Source organism: Rhinolophus sinicus, chromosome 11, assembly GCF_057876585.1.
Source record: "Rhinolophus sinicus isolate RSI-liver-muscle chromosome 11, RSI-T2T, whole genome shotgun sequence".
Classification (NCBI taxonomy): domain Eukaryota; kingdom Metazoa; phylum Chordata; class Mammalia; order Chiroptera; family Rhinolophidae; genus Rhinolophus; species Rhinolophus sinicus.
In genome coordinates, this window is record NC_142511.1 from 4,073,448 (window position 1) to 4,086,076 (window position 12,629).

At 38.9% G+C, this 12,629-nt stretch overlaps 1 protein-coding gene across 9 annotated transcripts in view; it reads left to right on the top strand.

Annotated features, from left to right (window-relative positions):
• FIRRM (FIGNL1 interacting regulator of recombination and mitosis) overlaps positions 1-12,629 on the top strand; it is a 236,730-nt gene that overhangs the window by 209,213 nt on the left and 14,888 nt on the right. For all 9 annotated transcript variants that reach the window (XM_074322527.2, XM_074322526.2, XM_074322530.2 and 6 more), the window contains 7 exons: positions 848-1,013; positions 2,703-2,787; positions 4,352-4,490; positions 8,981-9,061; positions 10,674-10,738; positions 11,820-11,968; positions 12,245-12,374. In XM_074322527.2, coding sequence (XP_074178628.2) covers positions 848-1,013; positions 2,703-2,787; positions 4,352-4,490; positions 8,981-9,061; positions 10,674-10,738; positions 11,820-11,968; positions 12,245-12,374 — 815 coding nt within the window. The remainder of the gene's footprint in view (positions 1-847; positions 1,014-2,702; positions 2,788-4,351; positions 4,491-8,980; positions 9,062-10,673; positions 10,739-11,819; positions 11,969-12,244; positions 12,375-12,629) is intronic.

Genomic DNA, 12,629 nt, shown 5'->3' on the forward strand with positions numbered 1-12,629 from the left:
ATGGCCTGGAATCCACGGGCAAAGGAGCTGAGTGAAACTGTACCTAAGATTTTACATTTTAGGGGTGGCCGGGTAGCTCAGTTGGTTAGACTGCGGTGCTGATAACACCAAGGTTTATGGTTCGATCCCCACATGGGCCACTGTGAGCTGCGCCCGCCTTAAAAAACAAAATCAAAAGATTGTACATTTAGCCTGTGTTACTGGAATAGACTTTGCCATAGAACTAAGAGCATGTATGTAAATATTTTTAAATAAATGGTTATAAGGAAGTGGTAAACATTGGGCTTTTGCCTTTTGTTTGTTTGATCCTCTCTCCTGACTATAAAGAAAGAAGTGATATGGATTTGTGTCGAGTCATAGGGATCCCGAAATAGTCCTGTCATGGCATTGGTGAATCAGATGAATTCCTTAATAATTAGGTGCCTATAAAGGGACTTGAACCCTTATTTAGTTCATCTCTGCATTCCTGAGGCAGCTTCAGGCACAAAAGCTGGCCTAGGATTTGCGGGTAACAGACAGCTTTGATCCCACTATTTATTGGGTGAATGAAAATTGCTTCTCTTGGTGAAAGGGCGCTAAAATGTCATTCACCTGACCTGATGTTATGTATCGCCCTCTTAGTTCCATATTTGCAAGGTCTTGGGAGTCAGAAATCATTTGCATGCTTGCATTTCTTGAAGTACATTGTATATAATAGACGTTCACCAAACATTTGTTTAATGAATGAATATGTGATTTAGTGCAATACCTTAAATATATAATCTCTGATAGTATGAAGTAAAGTAAACTTGGCTTTTGAGCTTTTTATGATTTGCTTTTTCTCTCATTTTTACCTATTTGTGAGCAGAATAGTGAATCTGTCTATTCTGGGCGCCTACACATCGTTTCAGACCTTCTCCAGGCTCTTTTCAAGGAGGCCTATTCTCTTCAAAAACAGCTAATGGAACTGCTGGGTATGGTCTGCATGGACCCTTTAGTAGATGAGAATGATGACGTTTTGAATATGGTAATGGGTGAGTGAAGAGAACTTGCTACTTAGTCTATGATATGTGTTGACTACATTGTATATCAGCTAAAAGTATTGAACTCAACATTGTTTCTAATGATTCATGGTATTATACTCATTATGCATAAAAAGTAAGTCCTACCAGATAAATTTTTAATCTTTTAAATTTTAGAATTTAAAATTTGATGCCTTACCATTAGATCTGTATATTCAGTTAATGTTCATAGTAGGTAATTTACCTACAATGATTAACAAAGAAAGACATGCAACTTTGCACCCTCTAAAGTAGTTCAGATTCAGAGGCAGTAGCTTTAAGAGTTTTTAAACTATAATTCATAGTAAGAAATGCAGTTTTCATTCCTTCTCATAACACATATAATTACATACATGTGTATGATTGTGAATGTGTATGTATATACCGGGGGCGCCAAAAAAATGTACACACATTTTAAGAGATGTTATCTATGCTCAAGCAGTAATTCACCATAATCAGAAGTGTCTGGATGCTGACGGATAACCACTTTGAGCACCTCTTGTAATTGCAGAAGTCAAATGTGACTTGTATTCATCTTTTGTTATCGGTATATATTGAGTATTATAGTTTTTATACAGTTTTTTCTTTTCTTAAAATGTGTATACATTTTTGGCACCCTCTGTATACACACACGTCTATTTAGTATATGTGAAATACTATCCGTTTTACGTGTGATAAACTATTATATTCTATGTAATTCTTGAAGAATTGACATCACTAGCTAAGGGTTATGACTCACAGTTTGAAAAGCAATACTCTAATGTATGAGGGCAAAGATTGCATTCATAACTTCAGTACAAAGCGAGTAAGTTGATTTTGTGCAGTGTATGAGGTACCCTTTGCTCTGTAACCACCCCCAAATCAATGTGATTAAAGCAACCACTGTCTTCTGTATGATTCTGTGAGTCAGCAGTTTAGGCTGGGCCCCGCTGGGACAGTTTTCTCTGGGCCACGTGGCGCAGGTGGCTCACTCGTGGGTATGTGGTCACTGACCACACTCCCCTCTGTTTTGGAAGCAGTGGAAGCATGGAGCCAGCCATATGGAGCGTGTCACCCAGCAGGCTGGCCCTGGCTCAGTCAGCAGATGGTGGCCTCAGAGTTTCTAAGTAGCAGGAGAGGGCAAACCCCTAAACACAAGCACTTTTCAAGTCTGTGCTTGCCTGATGTTTCTTATTGTCCTGTTGGTCAAAGCAAGTCATATGGCCAAGGCCAGGGTCCATGTGGAAGTGGCTGCCCAAGAGTGTGACCCAGAAAGGGAAGTTGTGGCCATTTTTACAAGTAATCTACCACAGAGTAGAAGCCTTAAGCGAGAACTGTGCAAATTAGTCTTAATTCTTCCTTGTTAGGTTTTCTTTCCCTAGGTTTGTTTTGTCATTTTAGGTTACAATTATATCTATAGAATATTTCAGTTATACTAGGGCACAACTTTATTCCACTAAACATTTTAGTTTTATTCAGGTCATAGGGTAAGTGTAAACTCCAGAAGTTGATTTCCATAATTTATAAAAACCTTAAAAGTATGACACTTTATTATTTTGACACATTTTTTCAAATTGCATTACCTGCTTTAATAAATGTCAAATTGTTCAGTAGATACTTTTAAATACAGGAGAAATTTGTGACATTTGAATGTTTTAAGAGTTCTGTTATCTTTCTTTGTAGTTATTCATTCATTGTTGGATATCTGCTCTGTTATTTCCAGTATGGACCATGCATTTCATGCCAACACTTGGAAATTTATAATTAAGTAAGTTTTTTTTGTTTTTGTTTTTTCTTTTTGTGATATATTTTCCATATCCAAAATCTTAATTAGTCATAAGTTTTCTTAGACTGCATTGAAAACGTTTTGTGTAGGTGTATATGGTGTTCCCTGGCCCCGCTGTCTGATAATCCAGAGAGGCTATGTGTAGCTCCCAAACCAGACTGGACCTCTGCCTCCAGAATTAAAATAATAATAATAAAGTTCCAAATAGCTAATCCTTCTGAAATAATGGACTGTGGCCAGACTAAACCTTAACCACTTGCCTGCTGCTACTGTTTGTTTAACCGACTATCAAGTATCCTATTTCCAGGCTTAGATAAATTAGTAATTACAGTTACAGCTGAATATAATCCCTTCGTATATGCTTTTGAGTTGTTCAAGTTCATTGCATTTGGAAAGCACCTTTACGTGGAGCGTTCTGAGGGGTTACTTGGGAGAGTGCCCGTAGTGCCATCACGTCCTTAGGTGCGGCAGGACTGCAGGTGAGGTGTAGACATGGTGAGACCTCTGCCTGACACACGCATGAAGCGTTAAAGGTCCCTGTGATGCTGCCAGGCTTTCCGTGCCTTTCTTGCTCCCCAGGTCCCTAGGTTGCCCACTAGCGAGAGCAGCGGTTACAAGTGTCACCTCGGAGCCGTGCTGCACATGCTCGCGTCCGTGCTGGAATAACTTCCTCCTTGGGCAGTTGGGTGAACTGCTGTGAACCTTAGTTTGCTCATCTGAAAACGGGAGTGGGAGTTCCAGTGGCGCCTTTGGTGGGGTTATGGTGAGAGTGGGGTTTCTCGATGTGACGTGCTTAGAACTGTGTGGCACATGGTGGGTTCCCAGCCACTTAGCCGTGTCACCATTGTCAGCAAACCCCTCCCCGTCCATGTTCTACCCAGCACTCAGACTGGTTCCCTGAAAATGCAAATCAGATCATGTCCCTCGGCAGCTTAAAATCCATCCCATTTTACTAAGAGTAGCAGCCCGGTGTCTGGGCTGTGCTCTCTTCACCAGCCAGTCTCTGCTGCCCTCTCCCTGCTTAGTTCCTCAAACATACCAAACTCTCCTGTCCCCGCCCCTTTCCATGGCTGTTCCCTCTGCTGGGACGCACCTCCCCGTCCGTCCTCTGCGCCTTGTTCTCAGATGAGGTGCCACATCTTCCTGGTAGCATTCTTTGATGTCCTTATCCTGGAAGTTAGATTAGATCTTTCTGTGGCAACACCCTGGACTTTTCTCTCGTCGCATTTATCACAGCCAATATTAATTATTAATGTTCTTTCTCATGCTGGACCACAGTTCCCATGCAGACAGCACAGAGAGTATCTTTTTATTCCCCTCTCTGTCCCCAGAGCCTAGCAGAGTGACTGGCCCATAGTAAGAGTTCAATTAATATTTTATACGGAGGAATACAAAATTAGTAAAGTTGGTACATCTTAATTATGTCATGTCTAGTATGTATGCATTGTGATTTTTTTACATATTGCTTCAATTCATATTTTTATTGTCCTAAGTTACTTGATGTGTTACTTGTGGTGATTGTATCCTTTTCTTTTTATTCCTGTAGGCAGAGTCTGAAGCACCAATCAGTTATAAAGAGTCAGCTGAAACACAACGATATAATCACTAACTTGTGTGAAAACATTCTTGTCTCCTTCCAATCTTGTTTACAGTTCGCTGAGCAGATGACCCAGTCAGATGCACAGGTAAATAAATATGGTCTAACAGCACTTCGAACAATGGCTCTTATTTCCTTTGAGATTCCTACTAAAACCCATTTGACTCTATGGATCAGTTTGCCTAGAAGGGTTTTAATTGGTTGCATTTGTTTTCTTTTGTTTTTCAATCCGTGAGGTGATTTACACCCCTAATCACTTCACCTAGAACATTGAAATAGACTCCTATCTGCTCTCATTCTCTCTAGAGTCTTCTTGCCCCTCCTCTTTACATACTAACTGGTTGGCCAAGGCATTCTCCTCAGAATCCTTTCTCATTCTTTATACAAAGCAAATTCCTTTGTCCTATACTTATTTAAGATTGTCTTGATGTAGCTACAAGCAGCCTTTCTTCACCAGTACAGTCCGCAGAAATGGCAATATACAACTCTGTATATCAGTCTTCTAAAATTGATATATATTTGCATTTATTTTGATTTTAAAAAGTTATGGTGTTGAATTGGCATCCCACTTATGAAACATTGTATTTGTTTGTAATATGCTTATTGGGAACTGTAGTTCATTTTCCTATGACAGTGTTATACATGAGTGCCTTGTGTTCTCAGACTAGCCCTTTATAGTTTACTTATAAAGCCGTAAATTATAGGATTACTACTACCTGGGACCTAACGGTTATATGTAATAATTGCAGCGGGAAAATGAATGAACGATTTCTTCCGAGTAGCAGTAACAGCCGTCTTGCTGTAGCCCAGTGGGCTGACACGAATCCCTGCGCACCAGTGTTCTCCCCGCCGGCTTCTGTGGGGGAGGAGGGAGGGAAAGGACTCAGCCAGTTCCGAGACCTTGGTGGCAACTCCTGGGCAGGGGGATCTGGAAAGACAGACGCTAGCGGAGGGTGGAAGTCTGAAAAGGAGTTCTGACGTCGCTAAGGCTGTGAGCAGTAGCTTTCGGAAGGCACTTACCTCTTTCTTCTTGCTTCTCTTCTTTTCCTCTTACCTGTCCTCCTCCCCTTACATCCCTTCCTTCTCTTCCCCTTGTTCTCTGTGCCTCTTCTTCAAGTACCCTGATTTCCCCTGGCCTTGCGGAAAGGACGGGCATTTGCTTGGCTACTCGTGGCAGTGACAGGAAGGCTGTTCGCTTCCCCACCTTTATCCCACACGTCTGTCTTCTCGGCCCCAGCCTCTGCCCCCAGGTTCCTTTCCGCTTGTCCTGACACCACAGACTCCCCAGCTGGTACCTGGCGAGTTCCTGCGCAGGACTGAGATGGGGCAAGCCCTCAGAGCCAAGCACATTTTCATGTTTTCTTTCTTTGTGAAAATTTGGGATGATACATGTGAGCAGCACTACTCACTGTCCGTTGCCTGCGATGGAGCTTCGAGGGCGTCTGTGTAGTTTCTCCATACTTTTCTCCCAATTCTGAGCAGCATCGCCCTCTGTTGTTCACTATTGGTATTTATTGTGGAGTCAAACTTCACGTTTTCCAAGTCGCGTTTTCAAAACTGCCTAAATAAAACCGTTAGATATAATTAGTTGTATGCTATTGATGGAAGGCGTATGGAGATATCAGTTCCTGTTTTCATTTCCTGGGCTGCCACAGCAAGTTACCACAAGCTAGGTGGCCTAAAACCACAGAAATGGATTCGCCCACAGTTCTGGAGGCTAGAAGTGTGAACTGTGTCAGCAGGACCTTGTTCTCCTGAAGGCTCTGGGGAGAGTCTGCTCTGTGCCTTTGGCTCGGCTCTGGTGTCACTGGCATTGGCTGGCAGCTGTGTGATGCCACTGTCTGCCTCCGTCATCACTTGGGGTCCTCTCTCTGTGTCTTCACATCACCTTGTAAGACACCAGCCGATTGGATTAAGGCACATCCTACTCCAGTATGACCTATGACCTCATTGTAACTATGTCTGCGATGACCATATTTCCAAATAAAGTCACATGCCGAGGTATTAGGGGTTAAGACTTTAACATGTCTTTCTGGGGGGACATGTTCAATCATAGTCATAACGGCTGCTAAATTGACAGGATATTTGTTATCTCTGTTAAGTCTTGAACATGCTTTGAAAACGAGAATATTGTATTAGACTTGACCATGCAGTTTTTTACCCATCGATGATTTAGTTTTTGTATAAAAAATAGGGAAATTTATTTGTAAGCCTCTTTGATATAAATTTAATTTCCACTGTAATTCCTACTTTTGTTTATATGTTGCTTATCGAAGTTTGTATTATGAAAATAAACATACTTTTATATCGGTTGCCTACACTTAGATTTGTTGCCTGCTGCATTTAGTTTTTAATCAGTATTTCTCTTTTATTTAAAGAAAGGAAGAATGGATACTCAATATTTTGAAACACTGAAAAATGGTCTTGCTCATGCCCCCACCCCTCCTTTGTTGACACTGGGATGCAAACTTTCTATTTTAAACAGTTGAGTAAATCAAGATGGGGCTGTATTTGTGTGGTACACTTGCTTTTTGAAAATGTCAAAATAAAAACTCTTGATTTAACTGGTATGCCATTTAGTAATGAAGTAAAACTAGAGTCTTCAACCAAATCTTGTATAATTTCTTTTCCCTGGATTGAGAAAGAAAAATTTAAAGTAGGCGGACATGATAAGTTATGTGTCACCATTCATCCATTTAATGAGTATTTCCAGAGTGCTTGTTCTGTACCAGAAAATGTACCAGGTGCTAAGTTATTCCCATTTTCTGTCCCAAGAACTTATAGTCTAGCTTGGGAAACAAATGAGCAGGAAATTATAGAATCATGTGATCTGTGGAGAACTGGCGGTTTACTCATGGGGGTAAAGGTAGAAACCCGGTCGTGCAGTCAGGGAAGGTCCCTTGTGATGTGACATCTAAGCTGAAAAAGATTTCTTACTATCTTACGCAATCAGTGCAGATTCATCTTCAGCCTCTGTTCTTATAAATTTCCACAGCACTGGAAGAGTTCATGTACGTAATTATCAAAAGAAGGTGAGTTTTCATCTCACCTGTTTCTGCTGAGGAAAAGTGACTGTTTGCAAACATTTTTAACAGATCAAAATGAAGAGTCGTGTCTAATTAGTGGGTTACCCAATTCCATTTTGATTGGTTTAATTAAGGTTTTGCTCTTCTTTTGGGAAGAAATCCAGCAGTCAACTAACATTAAAGTTAAGCTGTTTATTTCATATGAAATTATCCTCGAAGTTAAAGACCATAATGTATCTATTTGACATGATTTTATGGTACTAAATTTAAAGCTCTCTGGATTATGTGTATTACACATTTGGGTGACATAACCAATGTGTACTGAGCTAAGTTGCCTAAGTGTCAGACACAGTTTAAACTTCAGAGTCTCCTTAGTTATACTCCTAAGCCACATTGCAGCCCCCTAGAGACGCTAAGTAACTTTCCCAGGGTCACCTACTGGTTGTGCTGGGGCCGGGATTTCAGTCCAGGCAGGCGACTCCGTAGTCTCTGCTTCCCTGGGTGCACGTAGCTCTCTTGGCATTACCCACTGTTCCATCAGTTTACACACGTGATGCACACGTTACACACATGTCTGACATGGAAAGTGAAATCCTACGTTCCTCTGATAGAGCCATATCCCTAGGTTTTGATTTATTCTTGAGAGATTAAGGAGCAAATGTTAACACACAACACATTTTAAAATAGTAGGGTTATATTATACGTACTGTTTTGCAAGTTGAGTTTTCACTTTATCTCCATGCTTACTATGTCATGAACACATTCTCTACCTGATTCTTTTTAATAGCTCTATGCTACTGCAGTTTATTCATATACCTTGAATATGTTTAACCACTTGATCTTTTGATAATGGAAAGAGTGTAATATTTTATGCTGCCACGAATGGTGAAAGAAAGTGCTTGTCAACCCACCTCCTTCCTCATCAACTCTGGGTTCTTACCAGTCTTTTAAATCTTTGCTAATCAAGTAGCCCTCTCTTCCCCCTCAAAACACAGAAGTAGGATTTTTTTCAATAATAGTTTTCTCGTAATTTGTATTTTCTGTGAACTCCCTCTCCTGTCTTTTGCCTGTTTTATATATCATTCTTCTGTTGGTTTGTAAGACCTTTTTCTGTTGCCCGTCTGTTGATCTGCACATAAGCAAAGAACAGTATGGTTTTTAAATTTCTTTCAGATCAACTGAGAACGATCCCCTCTTTTACTGTTATATACGAAGATTTATTTTCAGTAATGTGGAGTTGACCTTTTTAAATACTGTCTTTTGGTGTTTGTTGGTATTGCTCCTAGCAATTCAAAGTAGAATTATATTTTCTTGGAAAATGTTTACACTCTGTTTATTAAGAGACCTTTTTAGGGTGGCCGGTTTGCTCAGTTGGTTACAGCATGGTGCTAATACCACCAAGGTTGCCGGTTTGATCCCCATATGGGCCCCTGTGAGCTGTGCCCTCTTTAAAGAAAAAAAAAAAAAAAAAGATATTTTTAGACAATATTGTCTAATTTACAAGTTCAGCTTATTTCATATTTTGTAATGCTTATTTCCTTTTTTGAAACAGGATAATGCTGACTACAGATTATTTCAGAAAACACTCAAATTGTGTCGTTTCTTTGCCAACTCTCTTTTGCACTACACTAAGGTAAGGCTTATTTTTTTATAATGCATAAATGTGAAATCTATAGAAAAATTATAAATTATCTTGTTTTATCATTCTTGTCAAAAACAATTTTTGGTGTTATTTTGTTGAGTGTATTTGTAGCGTTTTTTTGGTTTAGTATTGTTAATTGTTAAATTTCAGCAACTGTTGTATCATTTAAATTACTTCCATCATTGTTATTTATTCAATTATCTGGAAAAAATTATCTAATATCAATGTAAATACAATTTCTGTAAGCACAAGTCAGTTTTCAGAAGATAATTCGCTTGCCTCCATCTACTGTTTATAAGTTATTTCTACCATTTTTCTAAATTAGGTTTTTAAAGTGGAAATTTCCAAATCTTTAAAACTGTAGAATAATTTTAAGAAGACCTACATAGTTAGGAGTCATCAGGAGAGCAGTGATAGTTGAAGACATATGGATAGAATGGATAAGTTGTCAAGGCAGATTATTTGTTGAGATGAGCAGAGAATGCTTCTAGCAGCCAGTGAAAGAAATGTCATTAGTAATAGATACAAAACAAAACAACCCAAACTGTTGTCCACTTTAATTAGCTTCTGACCTTGTCCTCCTTTTTGAAGAAAAGGATCTCCAATAACTCTGTATTACAGTCAGAACCTCCTGACTGCTCACTCATTGCCACCTGATTTGGTGGCTGCCTGACTTTGTCCTTTGTCCTTTTCACTTTGCATAATACCTTCTAGGTCCATCCATGTTATTGTAAATGGTCAGATTTCACTCTTTTTTATAGCTGAGTAATGTTCCATTGTTTATATATACCACGTCTTTACCTACCTCAGGGGGCCTCTGCAGCTGCGATGTCCCTTCCGATTCTTAACTGCCACACCGTGGGTGTGGGACGTAGTTCTGCATCTCCGCCCCACCTACTAGTCTCCATGCACCTTCTTTATTTTCTTAGTTATAGGACTTCTGTTAAGATGGTCTTCAGGTGGTTCTCAATGATGGTTGTTCTATAATTGAGTTGTAATTTTGATGTGGTCGTGGGAGGAAATGAGCACAGCATTTGCCTACTCCTCCATCTTGACTGGAAGTTCTAGTTACGGCTTTTTAAATCAGTTCTTTTCTATCAGTGAAATTTTTAATTTTTAAAAGTTGAGCATCAGTTTTTTTCTATATCCTATAAGACAATAAAAATTATTTATTTTACTTTCTAAGAGATAGCTTAACCATAATGGGTGAGCAGTCACAGCTATACTTGAAGCCCAGGCTTGCTGGTTTTCAGCTGTGTTACTTGATCAAGTTACTTGATACCTTAGCTTCAGCTTTCTATTCTGTGAAATGGGGATAATAATACATCATAGGATTTTTGAGAGAACTAAAAGTATGTAAAGTCACTTGCTACATGTCTGCTGAGCACTTAGTAGGTGCTCAGTACACAATAGTAGCTGCTAACTGTCATGTTGGTGATAGTTTTAACAAAATTTTAGATGCTTAGCCTCTTTCATGCAAGAACTTTTTTTGTAATGTGGCAGGTCCAGGATTTTATTTTAATTTTTTGCATGCCTTTGTGAGGGGATGTCTATTAGAAATGCACATTGTATACAGAGAATGAATAGAGTTGTTTTATTTTAGGAATTTCTTCCTTTCCTCTCTGATTCTTGCTGTACATTGCACCAGCTTTATCTTCAGATACACAGGTAAGAAGACTAGCATGTGATTATTAAAATACCACAGTGCCATTTGAACCAGGCATCCATTAAGTATATATCACTTTAAAATAAAACATTAGAATCATTTTTCTTATTTTTTTAGTAAATTTTTATTTGCTTGCTTAAAATAATTGGAGATGATAGCTTTTAAAATATAGCTTCCATGTGGGTTTTACTTACCTTTGTATTCTTCACTAGGACCTTATCCTGAGTGATGAATATTTAGTATGGTGATAAATACAAAAGGCAAAAAAAAAAAAAAAGGTTATGTATACACATATATGTTTTCTATTGGCATATTGTTTTTTTATCTTAAGTTTTATTTTACTTCTTTGAGATTTAAGTCAAGTAGTAGTTAACTCCATCTTAGAGAAGTATCGTAATTTAGATGGGCTGAGTGACATTGGAAATTGACAGTTACCTCAGAAGGGTACTCAATTTGACACTAAAATAATCTGTCAATTCATTTATCTAGCCATCTTTTATGTCTCCCTAATCCATGAAGTCTCCTAGACAACTTTTTCATACGCTCCCTCTTCACACTTCCTGTATTTCCAACAACTTTAACGGATTCCTCATGTCAGTGTCCTCACTTTGTATGTCGCTGAGAAAAATGGAAGCAACTGGAAGAGAGCTTCCCTGTACTCCCTCCAACACATCAACTATCCTACCTGTATTTAGGCCCGTATCGCCCACCGTTCCCATGAATGAATATGTAAGGCCAGCCTCTCCATTTGTGCATTGAATTCCATCCTCTCTCGCATGCTCAGGGCCCTTTCTCTAGCAGTTATTCCTTTTCTTCCTTGCATTGTTAGTCTCCCTCCTCTATTGGGGAGGTATTTGGAGGAGGATGCAGAGTTGAGAGATTTTGTTTGTACTGTTTTGTTCTGAAGACAGGAAAAGTAACAGCATATTATTTAGTTCTGAGCTTCTTTATACAATTATGGTATCAGTTAAGCACTTTGAGTTTTGTTTTATAAAACAGATGCTTGTTCTTTATATATTTTTACTGCTAGAAGAACATTAGTTAGAAGATAGCTATTAATGAATTTCCCTTCTCCCTTTCCAGCAAGTTTCCTCCAAGCCTGTATGCTGCTGGGATTTCTGAAGCCCAGCAGGAGGAAATAGCGGGTACTTTCCTGGTTACACTGGATCCACTTGTCAGTCAGCTTCTCTCCTTCCAACCTTTTGTGCACGTGGTTTTGGACAGTAAATTAGGTAAGCTTCAAAGCAGAGTTAGTGTTAGAACATCTCTTATCAATTATGACATGTTAGAGGCAGGGGTATCTTCCCTTAGGTAGTTTTTTTTTCTTTTTAAGTTTTAACAATTTTATTTAAAATGTTTTCTACTTCTTTTTGGAACATACTTCTCATTTTAAAAAATTATGTTTCTAATTTCTTTATATATCACAATCAGATTTCTGCTGAAAATATGTAGAGTATGTTTTTACCAGTTTGTTGTATCATAATTAATGTGCTTTTTTTGCTGGTAAGAGCTGCCATGTGAACTACAGTTTCCACAGTGTCTGCTGCTGGTTGTCATCATGGATAAGCTGCCCTCTCAGCCCCAGGACGTGCAGACCCTATGGTGCACAGAAAGCCAGGGCGCAGGAGCTCCAGCCAGGTGACAAATGTGTAGTTTCTATCCAACCACATATGGGTGGTTTAGAATTGCCTGTTGTTGGGAAGGTCTTGAAATGAAGTTTTTTTGTTGTGTCAGACATTCTAGTTAATGATTACTGTGTAGACATCATATATATATATATATATATATATATATATATATATATATATAGCTACTTTAAAAAGAGATGAATATAAATCTATAGATGGTAAAAATATTTGAATTATGTTCAGTGTTTAGAAGGTATTGCCTAAT